General features: G+C 32.9%; 2 protein-coding genes across 4 annotated transcripts; both read right to left on the minus strand.

Moving 5' to 3' along the window:
- Nucleotides 1–252: 252 nt before the first annotated feature.
- On the minus strand, nt 253–7,233 carry LOC132293890 (COBRA-like protein 1). Of its 3 annotated transcripts, none has more exons than XM_059791541.1 (6): nt 6,549–7,233; nt 5,532–5,611; nt 3,926–4,376; nt 2,385–2,544; nt 1,975–2,246; nt 253–764 (listed from the first exon to the last, which is right to left on the minus strand). In XM_059791541.1, exons 1-6 carry the CDS (start codon nt 6,580–6,582, stop codon nt 466–468), a joined length of 1,296 nt encoding a protein of 431 aa, XP_059647524.1. In that variant the 5' UTR covers nt 6,583–7,233; the 3' UTR covers nt 253–465. The 3 variants fall into 3 exon arrangements, with proteins under 3 accessions (XP_059647524.1, XP_059647526.1, XP_059647525.1); XM_059791543.1 differs by having other exon boundaries at nt 5,532–6,362; nt 6,549–7,229; XM_059791542.1 differs by having other exon boundaries at nt 5,532–6,398; nt 6,549–7,229.
- Nucleotides 7,234–10,519: 3,286 nt separating this feature from the next.
- Nucleotides 10,520–21,332, minus strand: LOC132295711 (uncharacterized). The gene is made up of 4 exons (XM_059794002.1): nt 20,847–21,332; nt 19,800–20,669; nt 11,998–12,471; nt 10,520–11,836 (listed from the first exon to the last, which is right to left on the minus strand). Exons 1-4 carry the CDS (start codon nt 21,310–21,312, stop codon nt 10,929–10,931), a joined length of 2,718 nt encoding a protein of 905 aa, XP_059649985.1. The 5' UTR covers nt 21,313–21,332; the 3' UTR covers nt 10,520–10,928.
- Nucleotides 21,333–22,245: the final 913 nt, after the last annotated feature.

Genomic DNA, 22,245 nt, shown 5'->3' on the forward strand with positions numbered 1-22,245 from the left:
TAGAGAAAGTAGGCCTAGGCCTGAAATTTTGTTGGATCTCTGCGTTGAATTTGCTTAGGGGCCATTGGAGGAAATGAACTGTTATGCACACTTCGCTATTAATTCTGTTATCTGTCGGCAACCATTTGAGACCAAGCTCAAACCTTCAATCTGATCCGCCAACAAATAGTATTAACAGTTTGGCAATAAAAACACCTGTATACACATACTCAACCGGGACACCTTCACAGGTTGTACACAAAAAAAGACAGGTTGTAACGAATAAACACTTCATATATGATTATATGCACTCATTTATATGCACTCATTTACAAATTATCTGAGTTTGGTCCTTTGACAACATAGGCCAATACAAGCATGACTTGAGGAAATTAGAAATGAAGGCATGTGCAGACATTAGATAAAATCTTATGCAAGCATAACTCAAAAATGTTGGATAGTACGCATACAAAAAATTTACTAAAATCAAGCAATTAGTGTTTTGAAAGTCATATAGATCAGAAAGAGGAGGAGGAACTGGCGACGAGTAGGTTTTTGACTGGAGCTACCATTTGGTAGCATCGGGAAATTGTCTGGAGGTGGCATCTCACAGTTCTCACCGTTGAAATATATTCTTCTAGGAAAGGCCCATCCGTTTCCTAATGTAAATGAGTCAGAATCCTTTTCCAAAAGTATCTCTGTTGTGAGCGAACCCAGCTGCTTCTCATCAGCTTGCAACAGTTCATTGTTGTAGAATTCTAACCCCCAAAAGAGCACGACTTCATCTGCAAATGTCAAGGACTCAGAACTATAAGAAATCTATATAATGAGGGAAACAAGCAGCAGTCTTGAGTGAAATTTTTGTCGGTTGTTGTTCAAATCTTGTTGGTCTAACAAGAAACCATGATGATGCAAGATCTTAACCCATTGTTCAAATCTTGTTGAAGATAAATGAATGAGGTCATAAAGAATTTAAGTTTGCCTGCTACATTTACTTCTCTTCACACATAAAAAAAAAAAACATTGATCTAAAAGTATTCCAATTACAGCCCTGTAATTAACCCCTTCAGTATTTCATCTATGCAATCCACATAAATTTCTCTTGCCAAAAACACGATGCTAATTGGACAGCCAGAGAAATCTGAATCCTATAACATGGCTTATTTGCTATCAGCTAGCTTCCTGTCATCGATGAAAAGGGGGCAAAAAAAAAAAAGAAGAAGAAGAAAAGAAAATGTCACAAGTGGTGTTTCTGATAATCTGTCAAAAATTTAGTACTGTATTAGTTTTTGTATTATATATCATTTTCTTGAATGTAATCACCGCAGTTGTACTCATTTAGACAATTATTTAAAAGTCCATTTCTAAGAGTTTGAAATCTCCGACACATTGTGCCCATGTAGAAGCACAACACAAATAGCGTTGACAAATCTTAATCATATTGTAAAATAAATCAAAGCCCCTTTATATCGAAGCTCATTTTGACATGAAAGGAGGTAAATTGCTCAAACTAAATGACCAATGGTTCGAGAAATCTTTACATAGCACTAGTAACTATGTTTAAGTCAAATGAAGATCCAACTTTTGATATGTCTCATTGGTATTTGGTAAATTGACTCTACTAAATCCAGATCAATTAGTTATTTTAGCAATTTAATGTATATCAAACTTTTTGATGGAAGTTAAATCTCTTCCATTGATCATATTCAATATATGATCTTAATCGGTACAACAGGGCAAATTACATTACATGTCCAGATAATCTTTTGACACTGGTAAGGTAAAGATATATGGGTTTCTAGACCATGACACACACACATATATATATTTAGTGCATGCCTATTTATCAAGGGTTAAGAGGTATACATATCTTGCTTTTTAGTTAGGAATATTCTTCTAATTTGAGTTACTTCCACTACTGCCACATGATATTATAACATTTTCAGATAAAAGAGATTCCATTTTGGGCTTGAAATGCCGCATTGGCTATAATACCTTTTATGCCAGCAGTAGGAAGCACTGTACTGTTGAAGCTATAGGTTCGAATAGATTGACTGAAACCTGGATGCTGAACTAACACATTCCAGTCTGAGTAGTTTCTTCCATAATTATAGTTAGAGATTGTCAGTTTCACCCTCCAGTGATCCCTGTAGTTGTTCTTAACATGCCAATGAACTCGAAGTGGGCACATATGATCAGAGCATTGCACAATGTCAGGATCAGGTCGATTGTAAAGAGCATTCGCCACTGATAAAGGAGAACTTTCTCTGTTGAACACAAATACGGACGCAAGTGGTGAATTAAATTGCAAACTATAGTCTGGTGATAAAAAGATAATCACAAACAAAAACATGCCTTCAGCTGCTTGCTCTCATAATTAAAGGATGCTGTTAGTAATAACAAACCTAGCGCATTTAGTACTACTCTGGTCTGTTGCTCGGCATCCACAGCTGCAATTGGGGCATGATGTGATGGTCGGATTATAAAACGATGAGAGTGAAGCACAGCATACTGGTGTTTTATTAGCCACATAACTAGAATAGGTGCATGTTGATCTCCATGTAACTGAAAAGCGTAAACATCATCAGGCATACCATGGCTTAGACTAAAAGGGCATCAAAACAGGGGAGAAGAAAAAATAGAAGAAGAAATCTCAAAAAATAAGTTGTTTTCAAATAATATGTAGTAAATGGGGCAAGAAATAATCTTTCTTAAGTTCCCAATATCTTATTTCTTTGCTCATAATATTAACTAATTCTAAAGTTTAGGCCCTGTAAAAATTAGAGCTATATTTTTGTCTCATCTTTGGCAGGAATGAAAGAGAGGAGGAATGGCACAAGGTAATTACAGCTGAACCAAGAAATAAACTACAACATTATATGCATTTGGGATTTCTTGGATAAGTTAAATCTTCAAAATTTTCAAAAGATAAATTGTAAATTAGGTTGGAAGAAGATAGAATTTAACCAGTTATCCCCCTTCAGGGGGTTATGGAAAATAACACTCTTTCTTATCATAATTATTATCAGGTAAAAAAAAGCCTTTTCGAATAAATTATTCCTTTCTTGTGCTTTCTTTTTGTTTAAAAGGGAGAGAGATGAATAGAGAACAACAATCATGGTAATGCAACTGCAATGGCTCAGCTGACTGTTCAAGCCGCAGCTGTAACTTCTGTATCCAACTTTGAAACATATTTACACAAACTACATATATATATTATATTTGTATCTTCAAATTTCTTAAAGTAACTAGTCAGATCAAAATTCAAAGAAACTACCTTGAATTGGATAATCGACATAATTTTACATTGTACCATTTATTTTTGAAAACTTCCAGTATTTTTAAAACAAAAAAGAAGGGAGTATAATCTCAATTCTGTACATGGAGATCTGGTTTCCCATTAAGGGTTTAATTACTGTATCCCAGGAATATCACTTTTTCAATTATAGCTATATAATGGAATAGGCTAAACATTAAAATCAACCCAATGGAAATGAAGCAATATCAACCCGATTGGACGATTAGGTAGACCAGAGCACCTTCTTAAAATCTACAACATTTTACAGAATATCTAACTCATGAGATTGCAGGATAGTGGAACAAGTTTCACCTGCCAACCCAAATAGTTTAGAAAAGGCTTACTCGAATTGAGTTCTTTAATTGACGAGACACTTATCATCCTCAACACCTAAAATAAACCTCATTAGTGAACATAGCCATCAAATTTTATCAGATCCACCACAATCAGTTGAATGTCATAAGTCATTTTTTTTTTGAAAGTTAAAGCAAAGGAGAGATCATACCATTGGGCTAGAGGCCGTTTGGTCAGATTTTGAAGTCATAAGTCAGATTTTAAAGTCACTAGACATATCTACTTCCTAATTATACAATGCTATTCTGTTACTACTATAATTTTTGGAGTAAAACACTACTGCGAATTACTTACTGAAAACTTGTTCTTCTCTTCTGCCTCCAATACTTGAAGAAACTGTGGGATCAGTGGTAACAAGAGGGCCACAAGTGTAACCAGGTCCTGGTGCTAGTAAAGTAAGATTTACAGGCTTGTACGCGGAGAAATTCCCCAAGTTGCCAACCTTGATCTCAAAAGAAGAGAATGACTTCAAAGGGTCGATAGCCCAGGCAGCAAGAAGGCCACCGCGACAGCAGTCCTCTGACTTGTTTTGTGGCAAGGCCTCTGGTAGGAGATCAGCTATAATAGGGTTTTTCTTGCAGGAGTGTGGTGTCGGGGGCCTGAAGGATGAGCAGTCCCCTTCTTGGGTAGCAAAGGCACCAGACATTGACCAGATGAACTCATTGTTGGTCCATGTCCAGCCAAGGTTCCAACCAGGTTTGTCCACATGGCGATACAGATAGAAGTTTTGGATGTTTACCCTTGCCTGAAAATAAGAGTGCTGTTATAGGATGAGGATTGTGTGAAACAATAAATATTTCACAAAGAATTTGGACTGTGAATGCTGGAATGGTAGTAAGTCTGCATTAGATGTGAAAGTCACCACATTCCACCCAAGTGAACAAATTGTTCTTTGCACCATCAGAAATGATCAAAGGACAAGTACATGATCATAGCAGTAAATTAGGGTCATGAAAGTCAATTAAAAAGAATGCATTTATGTTCATAAAAGTGTGAATATAAGAATCAGTACACCTAAATCACTGACAGTATTCAAAAATCGTTTTCATAAATCAAGTTAAATTCATTGAAAATCATAAAAAACCACACACATGATATTTTGGGATTACAGCCGTTTCAAATATTTTTTAGCGTTAGATGATGAGGAAAAGAATTCATGGCTTTGATGGTCGTGTATGTTACGTCACGACTGTTGCCCTGTTTCTATTACATCGCAATCATCACAATTATGATGGTCATTACCATTACTTAATCCTTACTTTTACTAATTAGTATAATTTGCAATTTAATGCAATATTATCATACACTTTTTTTTATTAGTCAGCTAACTTTCTTTAATTTGACAAATCCCAAGCATGAAAAAGATAAAACTCAAGTTTTGATCACCGTATGGTCTGTGAAACAAAAAATTGATGAGGAAAAGATATACCTTTGCATCTCAAAATATACGAAAATCTATTTGCATTATGAACCTACAACAAAACTTCCAGAAACCACTAGCTACCATAATTTATATCGAAAAGCAAGATTATTATCAGTTCAATTCCTCTGCTTTTGCCCTGAATTATGTGTAATTAGATTAGCAACCAGGTTTACTTACAAAATAGAACAATTCGATAATTCAAGATCAATTAAGAGATTTTTGGGTGGTCGTTCAAATGAAACTGTCCATCCTGTTTTACATGGAATTGGTACAGACAAGTTGTCCATGTGGAATGGATTGTCACCACAATCATCTTATTGTAATAAAGATCAGACATCAGATTTCTCATTGAAATGGTATAAAATTTTAAGAAAGTAGCAAGTAAAATCAACAGACACATCAAAATTGGCTGCTGATAGTCGATCATTTAGTCAAAATTGAAAGCATAAGAAGCCGATAATTGGTAACAGTACTAACCACATAGCCATCATCTGTCCACTGAGGTATGTCGAATGTAATCGTGATATTTCCATTTGGATCCAAGGGGTCATAGCAATCTGCAAACCAAAGAAGTGCATCTCATTTAGCCAAAAGGAGATCTCTCGGATCAAATGAAATGAAGAAACAAGAAAGGAAAAGTATGATGCCTGATAAACTGCACATGGTAACTAATAATATCAACATCAGTGTAGAACACCATACACGAGAAAAGATTAACTCCATGCTCCTTTGAAGATTAGCAGAAATAGATGGATAAAAGTTTTTTTTGGCAAGGATAAGATGGATCGAAGTTGTTATAGTTTAATGAGACAAACAAGGTCTTTGAGTACTTTAGTACCAAGGAAAAAAGTTGTTCCAATCCAAGCTAGAGAAATCCATCTTTTGCTCACAGCTCATCAATGTCTCCCATTCTTAATCAGAACAAAGGAGAATCATTGGAAACATCAACTGGACATGAAAGACAAAAATCCCAAAGATAATGTCCTATAGAATTCAACTGGAAGATTCTTTTACGACCCATGCACACCAACCAACAGAATCTAAGCTATTGGAAGGCGGCCTCATTTGTCCTTTCCACCATCTCCTCCTATATGGTGGAGGGCTGACTGCAATAGAACATGCACAAAATTATGACCACACGGTAAAATGTTACATTTCATGCTCAGACAAATTGGAACTGTTGTTTCCAAAGAATGCAAGCTGTATATGTTGCAATCCAAGAAATAATAACTGGAAATTCTTGCAATCGAAGACTAACCTTGTCCCTTTCTTCTGGTTACTGTCTCTTGAAATTCTTGCAATCGAAGGCTAAGGACAAGAAAATCAAATCTAAAATTGCAATATCTAGATACACAGAGGGTAACTTGTCATGAACTATTGAACAATTTTGATAAATGACAACCTCGTACACAATATAAACACACAACCAGCCTGATATTATCCTTTGACATTGAAAATGAATTCAGAGATTACAAGAAAACACAATAGACGAACCTGAGTATGTATCAAATAAGGCATTGTCATTCATAGCTCATTTGATCCATCAAAGCCAACAGGCCAAAGAAGATCATTAGTTCAAACACAAGACTCACTGCATGTCTTAATCTTACGGCATATATGTAGCCGGCCACCATCAAACATTGACAATACCCTCGAACCCAACACATACTTCAACTTGTTTCAATTGCAATTTGGATCGAACATTTCATCGAACACCTTATCGCAATACAACAGACAGAACCCAATGGGCATTGAGCCCAGATAGTGTGATCTCTCCTCCATCACTGTTGGGGGCAATATTACGATTGTGCGCGCTTTTGCTTGAATCAAGAAAGAAAATAGTCAACCACCATTGGTTACCCAGGGAAAAAAAAAAAGAAAAAGGATTATAAATTTTAGAGGTATTAAATATTCGTGTTTTTGTGCTGTACAAAATTTGAGAGCTACTGGCCATTTATATAAGAACTTGCGCTGATTTTTGAGAGCTACTATACGATAACTCGCGTGCCATTTATCAATATTCTTTTACATTATATAAATATTGTCTCTAAAACCTTTTCAAGATTTTCTCTAAAAACTGATTACAATTGAAAAGTAGAGTCAACAGTCCCGCAGTGACTATACAGCACTATCCAACAGCTAGACCTTTTGAATAAATAATTAAGGGTCCACATGATACAATTAGTATCAGAGACAGACCTAATCCTAAACGTCTGAGTCTGCGGATAGAGGCAGGGTAACTTGACCGCAACGAACGCATTTCCCAAATACGACTTGGGACAAGAGCTTTTGATGCGGGTTGAAGTGTGTAACGCCCATTCCTTACAGCAACCATCTCTCCAGGTGGAACCACTCTAGACACAAAGGCTATTGGGGCGAGAGTGTTATAAAAATATTAATCCATAATTTCTCAAAAACAAATGCAGGCCTATTGGTTAGTTATATATATATATTTGAAAGGTATTGGTTGGTTATATTTATCCGTCTTTAAAAAGGGTCCACATACATTTTGGGTCAGAGCAAAGAGCGGGTTAGTTTTCTGGGTTCAATTTGGCTTGTGTAGGCAGGGCAGACAATTTTATGGGTAGAGAGGGGGTACTAGGGAATGTATCTATGGTTTACTTTTCACTCTCTTTTTATTTTTTTTATTCTTTATTCTTACTTTAAATTTAATATTTATATAATGATGATGGGATATTTGTTATCCAATTAAATTCTCCTTTCCTTCAACTCCAGCATTATAGTTACATTTCGCTGTCAGTGCAATATAATAAATTATATCCATTTTATTCATTTGAAGATTGAAGTCTTCACCATTCATTTTGGACGATAATGAAGATAATATTAGATCACAAGACTCTTGATCACATATATAGCACTTAAATTGGTCCATTAGTGCACTCAAAATTGGTATATAAATGCATTAAGATGAAATTATTGCTAAATAGTAGAATTTTTTATTGCTAAAAACTATAATTTATAAATTTTTTTTTTTTTTTTCATGGCATTATTTTGCGGGTAGTATATTGTGTTTGTTGGCTTGACGATAGCATATACAGAATTGTAAATTAAATATATTTTTTGTTGATGAAATTTTTTTAAAGTACTAAACTTCTATTTGCATGATAGAACTAGTTAGGTAGAGGGCACCGAAGTGAGAGAGAAGACTGAATTGGAATTCTAAACTAGAGCCCCAATTTTACTCAGATAAGGGTAAATATGGAAAAAAAATTATAAGAAGTTTGTTTCTTGTGATACTTGTAATTTCAGTGTAAGAAAAATAAGTGTTTTGACTGTTTAAAGATACTGGTGAAGGTTGTGCAGGGCCAATGTCAGCTCTTTTTATCATTTTTTTCATTAAAATGAAAAAAAAATTAAAAATATTCGTTTGTAACATGACAAAAGAACTTCTTAACATAAAAAAATAAGGCCTGAATATATGATATGAAATATGAATAACTAATTTACTTTATTGGCCGATCCAAAATTTTAAAAATGGTTTAATGTCATTTTGATCAATAAAAAGGGTATTATAGAGATTTCAGATCCAAAAATTGCCAATATTTTTTTTCAATATTGTAATGGTCTGCAAACAATAGGAGACTATTCACATAATTTTGAATTAGTATAAAAAGATTTTTGTGCAAAAACAGAAGTTGAAGGATTTTCTATAAATCATGACAGTTGAGGAAGGTTTTTCTTTTTATTTAATTTTGAAATCATTTCCTTTACCAAAAAGAAAAATCACTAAACGGAGAAACTTGTCATTAATAAGAAATTGAAATGCAATTGAATTGTCCAATAGACGGAGCCAGGATTTCATCTTAGCGTGACACAATGTACTTAATTAAAAAAATAACAATTTGAAATAACATAACAAATATAAATTGATCAAATCAAAAGGCAAAGAAAAAAAAAAAAAAAAAACATTTCAAAATAATATGCTAATCAAATAATAGAACTATAAGAAAAATAAATACGTGACAAATATAAAAACAAAAATATTGATTGATAATATTTTAATCAAATACTGTTTTTGATAACTATTTATAATTTGAAAGCGATGCATAAAATTACATACATTTCATAAAATTATAATAAAAAATTCAAATAAGAAGTGAAAAAAAGGTTACATAGGCGTGGTACATAACTGCAAAAAAAGAAGAGTTTTAATAAATGGGAAAAAAAGAAAAAAGAGAGAACTTTACAGAGAAAAAAAATTAGAATTTGATTGAAGGAAAGGAATGTAACTTTTTATTTTAAAAGTTAAAGAAATATAATTTTTAAGATGCTAATTCCCGTTCCATAAATATGAAAATCAAGTATGAAACAATAATTTAATTTTGATTGATAACAATATATATTTTATCCAAATTGAATGAGGGTTAAAATTCTCTTCAATCCATATATTGATTAATATTATTGAATTTTTATTTCTTTAAATAGGTAGAATAGTGATTTTATTGGATTAAAAATGGGGAGAAATGTGAATTTATAATATGATTATAGATTATATCCAACTGTTATAATTTTGTTTATTAAAGCCCAAGTTTGAAAACCTGGCTTCCAAAAATGGCCACTTCCTGTTTTGAGCTTCTTGTGTGTGTGGTTTTTTTTTATTTATTTTTATTTTTTTATTTTTTATTTTTATTTTTTAAAATTTTTTTTAGAGAAATCTGCCTGGATTTCACAATCAATTAAGACTCTTTTCCTTAGCGCCCCAAGTCCGAAACTAGAAATAAAAATAGATTAAATATTATTCAAAACACCAGAACAATTGTTTGAATTAAATAAATATTATTCAAAACACCAGAACAATTGTTTTGTTTCGAATTAAAACAAAATGTTTACCAAACCGGTCTTTCTTATTGTCCAAACATAAAAGTAGAACTCCACTGGAGCAAATGCAGGAGTGACAAAAGAAAAAATTAAACCCTAACTTCAACTCAATAATCCCTTGAATGATGCTACTTGGACGAGGAAGTGAAAGTGAGAATGTCCGGATTATTAAAGAAACACTATTTTTTGCTTGAGCTTCCTGCTGGACTTGTTTGTATTAGTAAAGAAATATAATTTTTAAGATGCGAGTTCCCCTTCCAAAAATATGAAAAGTATGAAACAATATTTTAATTTCGATTGAGTACAATATATATATATTATCCAAATTGAATGAGGGTTTAATACTCTCTTCAATCCAAATATTGATTAATACTGAATTTTTATATTTTTGAAAAGTTTAATTTATGAAACTTTAAATAGAGAGAAAAATAGTTTAGAAAACTTTTAAATAAGTAGACTAGTGTTTTTATTGGATTAAGACAGAAGAAAGGTTGATTTGTAATATGACCGTAGATTATTATATCCTACAGTTATAATTGGTTTTATTTAAAGCCCAAGTTTTGAAAGCCAGGCTTCCAAAAATGGCCACTTCCTGTTTTGAGCTTCTTGTGTTTTTAGAGAAATTTGCTGGGATTTCAGAATCAATTAAGGGAGGGAACTTTTCCTTAGCGGCCCCAAGTCCTAACTAGAAATAGGTTAATGCGAGGTTTTTAAACTAGTCATTTTATTTTTAAAATTTGCAACACTTATATCAAAAACGTTTTATGTTTTTACTTTCAGAATTTTTAAAATAAATGGACAATACTAAATATGTATTCAATTACTCCCTCCTGTTCAAAACAGCATAAAAATAATAATAATAATGATAAGGCAAAAAAAAAAAAAAAAAAAATTCCTTTACCAAACAAGTCTTTATTATTGTCCAGACATAAAAGTAGAACTCCACTCAAGCAAATGCAGGAAAGACAAAGAACAACACAATTAAACCCTAACTTCAACACAATAATCCCTTGATTGATGCTTTACTTGGAGGAGCTAGGAAGTGAAAGTGAGAATGTCCGGATCACATTCAAATTTCAACATGTCCATTTCGTTCAAGCTCACCCATGCTTCAATTCCATTGCCACATTTGGTGTCCATTAAAACAACCACTTCACAAGGCACATTCACACAACCACGCATCCAACATGGCTTTCCCCACCCAAAATCAGCTTCATACAATGGGAACTTACACAAGCTTGTAAAGGGATAGACATCCACTTTCTCATCACACATTCCTTCCTCAATTTCATTTAGAAATTCAACCACATTCGAGAAAACGTCGTCATCACTAATAATTTTCGCGAGATTGGCGTGGGTTTTTCGCATTGTATTGCCTATCAGCCCAACCAAATCATTCAACTCCATCTTGATCTTGCTCGTGTCTGACTTAAATTTGACCGGAACTACCATGTAGAAGTTCCCGAAAGAGCTCTCCGGTGTCACTATACCGATTTTTCCTCGTAACCCTATTGAAATGTTCATCACGGAGTCCCTCAATTGCCCGTGTTTTGCACGGGCAACATTGATGAGGACCTTCCATATCAAGGCTGTTACCACCTCCAACTTTGAAGGTTGTCGGAGTACTTCAGTAGTACTGCTCCAACCACCACCTTCTAACATGCATTTAGCCTTCAACTCCGATATTGTTTTTCCGTCCAACAAGAACTTTCTTGTGACAAAAATCTTTGTTGATCTGGTATTCTCCAAAGGTAGATCATGAGTCGGCTTTAGTACTCGCGATAAATCTCTAGCTGGGAAAAGAGCACTCAAGTCCAAACTTGGCCATTCTAGTACTTCATTACAATCCCCTAACCTGTTCGTAGCTGCCCATTCATTGACAAGAGTACTAAATGTGGATCCGTCAGCAATAATATGTGAAAGGTACACTGTGAGAGCTATACCTGTTCAAAATTAAACTTTCATTTTAGTATAATATTAGTGGGACGTAGTAAGTGTGACAGTACGTGAAATATATTATGTAAAACGAAAATGCATGAAGAGTTATTTGTGCTAGCTCCTGTGCATGTTTAGGCCACTTATTTTTAACAAACGAAAATAATACCTCCACATTTAAACACTGTGACTTGTACACCGAGAAGTGGGGGAGTGACTAGAGTCTGTGCCCCTGTTTCTAGTAGTAGTACCGGCACAAAATGATCTTCAAGCTGACTCTGCTGGAGGCTTTCGCCGAAGCCGAGAAATTCAGAGAGGTCATAGTTCACCTGGGCCTCCACATATGCAACCCCTTGGTCATTACAATCGACCAAGAGCTCATCTTTTACATATCTTCCTGCTAGCGGATAAAAGCGCGTCAAGGTATTGGAAAGTGATGTTTCCAACTGTTTGTGTATGTTGATATCTTTTTCTTTGGCATGAATGTTGTTGGTAGCTGCAGAGTAGAAGAAAAAGAAGGGCACATGTGCTGGAATGGCCAACTGATCAAAGAAGGATAGCTTGTAGGTTCTGAGGTGAGCAGGAGTTGGAGATGATGGTTTTATCAACTTTCTCGACAAGATTCGCGCCTCCATTGTAGCAGCTTAATCCTTTGCTTCAGTTGATGAGTTTGTATTTTGATGGTTAATAATGGAGTGCATGAATTTGCTAGAAGGTTTTGATATTGTAAACGTTGAGCACAGCCACCTATATAATGTTCTCACACATGTAAAATATGTTAAATAATATTCACTTGAGATATTCCATTATAAAAATAGTTCAGCAGCTTTCAAGAAAGGAAAGAGATCTAAATGCATACCGTATGTGGTATGTGAGTTGTATGTCATTGCAAGGGGTGTGTCACCAATTATCTAAGACACAAACCACCTTATTTATTTTGATATTTTATAATAATGTTAAATCTCATGTTACAATTGAGGATTTTATTTTTATTTTTATTGGCATAAAAGTAAAGAATATTATATATTTGAAATTTTTTATCAATTTTTACTTTAATACAATTACAAAATACTCTCCTAATTCTACCTATATCTTTAATAAAAGATTTTTTTATAAAAAAATAAAAATTAAATAATACTTAACTCTTCACCGACAAAAATATACACAAATCTCATTATTGATATATAAGTGCTTTTTTTAGAAAAAATCTACCCCCACCTCATTTATTATGCCTCTTGGCCATTTAATAACGTCCTCATTTATTGGTCCCTATTTGTACAACGTCGTCCATGCGTGTCATTCACCATTCATCGCTTGGGTCCCATCTGACAGCTTTAATTTTTGTCGTTTGCCCACTTGATAAGCATTATTCTTGATAAAATTAAATAAACCTTATGCCAAATCTATAATTAATAATCATAATAATAAAATATGATTTAGGAATAAATATATATATGACCCTCTTGATAAGTTTAAAATAACAAAGTATCTTAAATGAAATCTCCTAGGCAATTTAGTTTAAAATATTTAAGTAATTCATCCATTCAGCTCACAAATAAATTAAAGGCTCAGTTTGTTTTTGTTCTTTTTGTTTTTTTTTTTTTAGTCTAACATGGTCCATGAGGTTACCTTATATATAGCTCTCCTTACTTAGTTTTCTTAGCGAGATATGCTCAAAATTTTAATTTTGTCCAAAATTTATATTTTGTAGGATCTGTTTTCAAAGTGATTGTTTCTAACTGTTTGTGTATGTTGATATCATTTTCTTTGGCATTAATGTTGTTGGTAGCTGCAGAGTAGAAGAAAAAGAAAGACAACTGATCAAAGAAGGATAAGTTGTAGGTTCTGAGGTGAGCAGGAGTTGGAGATGATGGTTTTATCAACTTTTTCGACAACATTCGCGCCTCCATTGTAGCTTAATCCTTTGCTTAAGTTGATCAGTTTGTATTTTGATGGTTAATGGAGTACTGCATGAATTTGAAAGGAAAGTTCTGATATTATAAATGTTGAGCACATCCACTTATATAATGTTCACTTGCATGAGATATTAATTCCATTTTAAAATAGTTCAATTTTCAAGAAAGAAAAGAGATCCAAATGCATTGTGTACCCGAGTGAATGCATACTGTATGTGAGTTGTCTTTGTAAGGTGGGTGTATTATATATATAACTAATACTACAAGATTGAAAGTTTCACTTCCACTTCTTGCTCTCAATATCTTGTTCTCTATATTGTTTTTTTTTTTAATCAGGGAGTATGGGAATTGCACGAATCTATTATAGTATAAAAAAAATATCCATTAATTAATTAAATTAAATATAATAAGGTCGTAGAAAATATATTTTTAGGGATAAAATATGTAAAAAGTATAAGCTTATCAGTTTTGTTCCGACTAATTCACAAATTTGGACAAAATACCTCTCACATATATTGGGTAAAACTCAAACTACGGCGGTGTAAAAAATTATTTGTACGTTTGAGAATGATGTCGGATATCTCTCTCTCTCTCTATATATATATATATATATATAGTTTTGTACTCCCAAAAGACGTGGATTTTTCAATACTCTCCCTCTAAACCACTATTTTGTTGGACCTGCGTGAGACCCACAGCCTTGAATTGTGGTTGAACTTTTGGGCACATCCTTTTATAAAAACCCTTCTCCGACTCAAATAATTGGACCCCATCTTTACTGTTAAACAGCACGCGGATGAGGTTGGGCTCCCCCACCCCAAAACTGCCGGTTGCCATTTCTAAATGGACCAGACTTATTTTACGGCAATTAAGCCTATGTTTGGTGTAGTAGGTTTGAAGAGAAAGAATAACATAAGTTATGAAGAGACAAAAAAGGAAAAAATAATAAATATATTTTTAGGGATAAAATATGTGAGAAATATAAACTTATCAGTTTTGTTCTGACTCATTCACAAACTTTGGCAAAACACCTCTCACATAAATCGGACAAAATTTAAACTATGTTGGTGAATGCATCTCTTAAAAAATTATTTCTACCTGTGAGAAATGATACCTGATGCTTCATTCTCACTCTCTCTTTCTCTCTCTCTCTCTCTATATATGTATAGTTTTGTACTCTCAAAAAGACTCGGATTTTTCAATACTCTCCCCCAAAGCCACTATTTTGTTGGACCTGCGTGAGACCCACAGCCTTGAACTGTGGTTGAACTATAAAAACCCTTCTCCATCTCAAATAATTGGACCCCATCTTTATTGTTAAACAGCACGGGGATGAGGTTGGGCTCCCCCACCCCCAAAACTGCCAGGTGCCATTTCTAAATGGACACAGCTTTCTATAAAAGCCCTTCTACATCTCAAATAATTGGACCCCATCCTTATTGTTAAATGAGGTTGGCCTCCCCCACCCCCAAAACTGCCGGTTACCATTTCTAAATGGACCAGACTTATTTTACGGCAATTAAGGTTATGTTTTGTAGAATGGAAAATGATAACATTAGTTATGAAAAGAAAGGAAAGAAAAAAAAGAAAAGGATAATTTTAATCTCCTATTATATTTAGTTGATTAATAAAAATAAAAATAATAATAATAATAATAATAATAATCATGTTTGAAAAAAGAAAGGAAAGAGAATTATTTTAATAAATTTACTATTATACCTTTTTATATTTTAAATTATTATTTTTATTATTATTTACATGTAAGGCCCATGTATAATTTTATACTGAAAAATTATAATTTTGTTCTCATAATGTATTCTTGAGTTGCACTATTTCAGTTGCGATACTTCACCTGACACAGTAAAAATAAATCATTTAAAATCAAAATATAAGATTCCTTCAAAAAAAAAAAAAACTTTCGAAAAATAAATCAACAAAAACAACTCTCTTTACTTACCGAAAAAATAATAATAATAATAACTATCAAAGAAAGTAACAACTAAAAATTTAACGAAACAATAACTATGAAAGAAAACACAAACAAATCAATAAACTAAGAATTTAAGTTATTCAATCATTGATTCTTATTGATTTTCAAAACTTCATATGAAATTTCGCTCTTCTATATTTTGTAGAAATAAATTTCTTATAAATATCTTATAGAAGCATTTTAATACATTTCAAAGATATGCAAACCCAGTTTGTGAAAATAAAAATATATATAGAGAAAGACTTTGTTTTTCTATTATTCTAAGTACAGAAGGAAAAAAATGGAAAGAATCATGCTTGAGTTGGAAGTATTTTAAGATTGTTATGAAAGAATTAAGTTTGAGTTACCAGCACGCCAGTAACCTAGCGGTACCAAGCTCCTACTTTTCAAAGAGAAGTCAGGGGTTCGAGCCTTAGTGGAGGCATGTGTATGTGAGTTACCAACTAGAAAAAAAAAAAATTTAAGTTTGAGTTGGGATTTTTAGCCAAACACATCACATTTTCATGTGAGTAGATTTTTGTAGGGGTACTGATGGTTGTCAATTATATCATTTCCTCTATTTTAGACTACAAAAAAAAAAAAATTAGATATATATTAAGCAAGCTCTAAACTATTCTATTTTCATAACTTGATATGATTTTATCTGATAAATTATGATGTTCCAATAATAATATTACAATTGAGGATTTGAATATTATTTTTGTCCATATAACTTTCCATACATAATACAATTACAAAATACTCTCCTAATCTCACCTCTATAATAAAAGATTTTGTTATGACCTTTTTCTTTTTCACTTGCTAATACCAAAATATATCATGTTTGTTTTTTATATATATATGTGTGTGGTCCACTCATATTTATTCCAAATATTAGCTTACAAGAGAAATTCTTTACTTAGCTTATAGAAGCTTATAAAGGAAGCTCGTTATCTAGCTTTAAAAGAAACTTCTTAATTAGCTTACCGAAGGAGCCCATTTTTGAAGCTATGTATATATATATATATACATCATGTTAGCTTATGTTTGAGACATGTACTTGAAAAAATATATTAATAACATATCTCTTACTACTTTTATATTTCTGTCTCTTTGTATTACTCTCTCTCTCTGTCTCTCTCTCTCTCTCTCTCTCTCTATATATATATATTTACAATAATGTTCTAAATCAGAATTAGTACACAGAAAATTGGTTCCAACCGAAGTGAAGCCCGTTCATATTTCATCTGTATCTGATGGAGTATTATAATAGGCCGTTATTAAAAGAATTTAAAGAGAGAAAAAGGAAAATAAGAAAAAAAATAAAGAGAATTTTGAAAATTAAAATAGTTTTAGGAGGGCAATATATATAAATTTCCATAGATATGTAAAAAAAATAAAAAAATAAAAATATATAATATAGTGGGCGAGGCGAGGTGCCTTTGTTGGACTAACACTAGCTCGGCCCTACACCTAGCTAGGCAAAATTTCCAAATCCGACGGATTCCCGCCCCGCCCCGCCCCGTTTAGGGTGGGTTTGGGGACCATTTTGTGTAAATGGGAATGGGGATGGAGGTAGTTTTTGAAACCTTAGCGGGGGCGGGGGTAAACCCATCCCGTCCTACAACATTTTTTTTTTTTTCTTAATTGGTACTCACACACACATACCTCCACCGAGACTCAAACTCCTGACCTTCTTTTAGGAAAGTAGGAGTTTGATACCGCTAGACCACATGCCTGTTGGTCGTCCTACCACATTTAGGATGTACATTTACTAAAATAACCTTATATATTATGATATTTTACTTAAATTAGATTAAGTATAGATAAACACACTTCTAAAACACACTTAAGAAAAATTATAGCTTGGTTGTGCTGAATCTTGGAATTATTACATGGCCTTAGAAAAATCACTAAAAGGAGAAACTTGTCATTAATAAGAAATTGAAATGCAATTGAATTGTCCAATAAATTATTACATGGCCTCCGAAAGATCAAGGACGGAGCCAGGATTTCATCTTAGGGTGACACAATGTACTTAATTAAAAAAATAATAATTTGAAATAACATAAAAAATATAAATTGATCAAATCAAAGGGCAAAGAAAAAAAAAAAAAAAAACATTTCAAAATAATTTGCTAATCAAATAATAGAACTATAAGAAAAATAAATACGTGACAAATATAAAAACTAAAATATTGGTTGATAATATTTTAATCAAATACTGTTTTTGATAAGTATTTATAATTTGAAAGCGATGCATAAAATTACATACATTTCATAAAATTATAATAAAAAATTTAAATAAGAAGTGAAAAAAGGTTACATAGGCGTGGTACATAACTGCAAAAAAATAAGAGTTTTAATAAATGGGGAAAAAAGAAAAAAGAGAGAACTTTACAGAGAAAAAAAATTAGAATTTGATTGAAGGAAAGGAATGTAACTTTTTATTTTAAAAGTTAAAGAAATATAATTTTTAAGATGCTAATTCCCGTTCCATAAATATGAAAATCAAGTATGAAACAATAATTTAATTTTGATTGATAAAAATATATATTTTATCCAAATTGAATGAGGGTTAAAATTCTCTTCAATCCATATATTGATTAATATTATTGAATTTTTATTTCTTTAAATAGATAGAATAGTGATTTTATTGGATTAAAAATGGGGAGAAATGTGAATTTATAATATGATTATAGATTATATCCAACTGTTATAATTTTGTTGATTAAAGCCCAAGTTTGAAAACCTGGCTTCCAAAAATGGCCACTTCCTGTTTTGAGCTTCTTGTGTGTGTGCTTTTTTTTTAATTTTTTTAGAGAAATCTGCCTGGATTTTACAATCAATTAAGACTCTTTTCCTTAGCGCCCCAAGTCCAAAACTAGAAATAAAAATAGATTAAATAGTATTCAAAACACCAGAACAATTGCTTGAATTAAATAAATATTATTCAAAACACCAGAACAATTATTTTGTTTCGAATTAAAACAAAACTTTACCAAACCGGTCTTTCTTATTGTCCAAACATAAAAGTAGAACTCCACTGGAGCAAATGCAGGAGTGACAAAAGAAAAAATTAAACCCTAACTTCAACTCAATAATCCCTTGAATGATGCTACTTGGACGAGGATGTGAAAGTGAGAATGTCCGGATTATTAAAGAAACACTATTTTCTGCTTGAGCTTCCTGCTGGACTTGTTTGTATTAGTAAAGAAATATAATTTTTAAGATGCGAGTTCCCCTTCCAAAAATATGAAAAGTATGAAACAATATTTTAATTTCGATTGAGTACAATATATATATATTATCCAAATTGAATGAGGGTTTAATACTCTCTTCAATCCAAATATTGATTAATACTGAATTTTTATATTTTTGAAAAGTTTAATTTATGAAACTTTAAATAGAGAGAAAAATAGTTTAGAAAACTTTTAAATAATTAGACTAGTGTTTTTATTGGATTAAGAAAGAAGAAAGGTTGATTTGTAATATGACCGTAGATTATTATATCCTACAGTTATAATTGGTTTTATTTAAAGCCCAAGTTTTGAAAGCCAGGCTTCCAAAAATGGCCACTTCCTGTTTTGAGCTTCTTGTGTTTTTAGAGAAATTTGCTGGGATTTCAGAATCAATTAAGGGAGGGAACTTTTCCTTAGCGGCCCCAAGTCCTAACTAGAAATAGGTTAATGCGAGGTTTTTAAACTAGTCATTTTATTTTTAAAATTTGCAACACTTATATCAAAAACGTTTTATGTTTTTACTTTCAGAATTTTTAAAATAAATGGACAATACTAAATATGTATTCAATTACTCCCTACTATTCAAAACAGCATACAACACTTGTTTTGTTTGGGGTTAAAAAAATAATAATAATGATAAGGCAAAAAAAAAAAAAAAAAAACAAAAATTCCTTTACCAAACAAGTGTTTATTATTGTCCAGACATAAAAGTAGAACTCCACTCAAGCAAATGCAGGAAAGACAAAAGAACAACACAATTAAACCCTAACTTCAACACAATAATCCCTTGATTGATGCTTTACTTGGAGGAGCTAGGAAGTGAAAGTGAGAATGTCCGGATCACATTCAAATTTCAACATGTCCATTTCGTTCAAGCTCACCCATGCTTCAATTCCATTGCCACATTTGGTGTCCATTAAAACAACCACTTCACAAGGCACATTCACACAACCACGCATCCAACATGGCTTCCCCCACCCAAAATCAGCTTCATACAATGGGAACTTACACAAGCTTGTAAAGGGATAGACATCCACTTTCTCATCACACATTCCTTCCTCAATTTCATTTAGAAATTCAACCACATTCGAGAAATCGTCGTCATCACTAATAATTTTCGCGAGATTGGCGTGGGTTTTTCGCATTGTATTGCCTATTAGCCCAACCAAATCATGCAACTCCATCTTGTGCGTGTCTGACTTAAATTTGACTGGAACTACCATGTAGAAATTCCCAACGGAGCTCTCCGGTGTCACTATACCGGTTTTTCCTCGTAACCCTATTGAAATGTTCATCACGGAGTCCCTCAATTGCCCGTGTTTTGCACGGGCAACATTGATGAGGACCTTCCATATCAAGGCTGTTACCACCTCTAGCTTTGAAGGTTGGCGGGGTACTTCAGTAGTATTGCCCCAACAACCACCTTCTAACATGCATTTAGCCTTCAACTCCGATATTGTTTTTCCGTCCAACAAGAACTTTCTTGTGACAAAAATCTTTGTTGATCTGGTATTCTCCAAAGGTAGATCATGAGTCGGCTTTAGTACTCGCGATAAATCTCTAGCTGGGAAAAGAGCACTCAAGTCAAAACTTGGCCATTCTAGTACTTCATTACAACCCCCTAACCTGTTCGTAGCTGCCCATTCATTGACAAGAGTACTAAATGTGGATCCGTCAGCAATAATATGTGAAAGGTACACTGTGAGAGCTATACCTGTTCAAAATTAAACTTTCATTTTAGTATAATGTTAGTGGGACATAGTAGGTGTGACGGTGACGTAGTAAGTGTGACAGTGAAATATATTATGTGAAACGAAAATGCATGAAGAGTTATTTGTGCTAGCTCCTGTGCATGTTTAGGCCACTTATTTTAAACAAACGAAAATAATACCTCTACATTTAAACACTGTGACTTGTACACCGAGAAGTGGGGTAGTGACTAGAGTCTGTGCCCCTGTTTCTAGTAGTAGTACCGGCACAAAATGATCTTCAAGCTGAGTCTGCTGGAGGCTTTCGCCGAAGCCGAGAAATTCAGAGAGGTCATAGTTCACCTGGGCCTCCACATATGCAACCCCTTGGTCATTACAATCCACCAAGAGCTCATCTTTTACATATCTTCCTGCTAGCGGATAAAAGCGCGTCAAGGTATTGGAAAGTGATGTTTCCAACTGTTTGTGTATGTTGATATCTTTTTCTTTGGCATGAATGTTGTTGGTAGCTGCAGAGTAGAAGAAAAAGAAGGGCACATGTGCTGGAATGGCCAACTGATCAAAGAAGGATAGCTTGTAGGTTCTGAGGTGAGCAGGAGTTGGAGATGATGGTTTTATCAACTTTCTCGACAAGATTCGCGCCTCCATTGTAGCAGCTTAATCCTTTGCTTCAGTTTGTACTTTGATTGGTTAATGGAGTACGTGCATGAATTTGCAAGAAGGTTTTGATATTGTAAACGTTGAGCACAGCCACTTATGTAATGTTCTAGCTCACACGTGTAAATGTTAAAATAATGTTCACTTGACATATTCCATTATAAAAATAGTTCAGCTTTCAAGAAAAGGAATTAAAGAGATCTAAATGCATACTGTGTGTGTGACCTGTCTTTGTATGGGGTCTGTGTATATGTTAAATAATGTTCACTTGAGATATTGATTCCAATTTTAAATAGTTCACCTTTCAAGAAAGGAAAGAGATCTAAATGCATTGTATACAGTGTGAATACATACTGTATGTGAGTTGTATTTGTAAGGTGTGTGTATATATATATATAACTAATACAAGATTGAAAGTTTCACTCACTGCTTGCTCTCAAATATCTTGTTCTCTATATAGTTTTTTTGTTTTTAAAATCAGGGTGTACGAGCCTTTTGGTGTTTAAAATAAAATGTAACTATTGTAGTATAGAAAATGCAAGTGCGTGGTTGAACTCAAGAGAATGCGTGAAAGAAAAACTAATGCGAATAAAAACTAATTTAAGTCTAACCTAGTTAACCAATTTGATTGAAGAGAGTGGATTTTTTATATTAGGAATGGGAGAATAAAATCAAAATAAGGAGATTGAAATCAATAAAGAAGAATACTAAAGTATCGAATTCCACCACCATTAATTTCATAAAATTTCAATTATTCACTTATCAATTTTCTAACTAAGAGAAACAATTCCGATGTCACCCTGTTGCTCTCCAATTTAAAAATAGATTTTCTTTCGCTTGAAGAGAGTAAAATTCTAAGTATTCTATGTATCCAATTTAATAAAAAACACAAGATGAAATATTTTTACTTTTGTAAAGTTATAA

This window comes from Cornus florida, unplaced genomic scaffold (genome assembly GCF_030987335.1).
Source record: "Cornus florida cultivar Cherokee Brave unplaced genomic scaffold, ASM3098733v1 CherokeeBrave_3.0.0_Hap2_Chr02, whole genome shotgun sequence".
Lineage (NCBI taxonomy): Eukaryota > Viridiplantae > Streptophyta > Magnoliopsida > Cornales > Cornaceae > Cornus > Cornus florida.

Bases quoted from the DNA above. Each gene is read 5' to 3' on its own strand.
- LOC132293890 (XM_059791541.1), bottom strand. From the start codon at position 6,582: ATGAATGACAATGCCTTATTTGATACATACTCAG. The intron at 2,545-3,925 runs GTAAGTAATTCG...TACGCTTTTCAG, and splicing joins AAGAGAAGAACAAGTTTTCA to TTACATGGAGATCAACATGC. The intron at 2,247-2,384 runs GTTTGTTATTAC...TGTGTTCAACAG, and splicing joins AGTAGTACTAAATGCGCTAG to AGAAAGTTCTCCTTTATCAG.
- LOC132295711 (XM_059794002.1), bottom strand. From the start codon at position 21,312: ATGGAGGCGCGAATCTTGTCGAGAAAGTTGATAAAACCATCATCTCCA. The intron at 20,670-20,846 runs GTATTATTTTCG...AATTTTGAACAG, and splicing joins CACAGTGTTTAAATGTAGAG to GTATAGCTCTCACAGTGTAC. The intron at 11,837-11,997 runs GTATTATTTTCG...AATTTTGAACAG, and splicing joins CACAGTGTTTAAATGTGGAG to GTATAGCTCTCACAGTGTAC.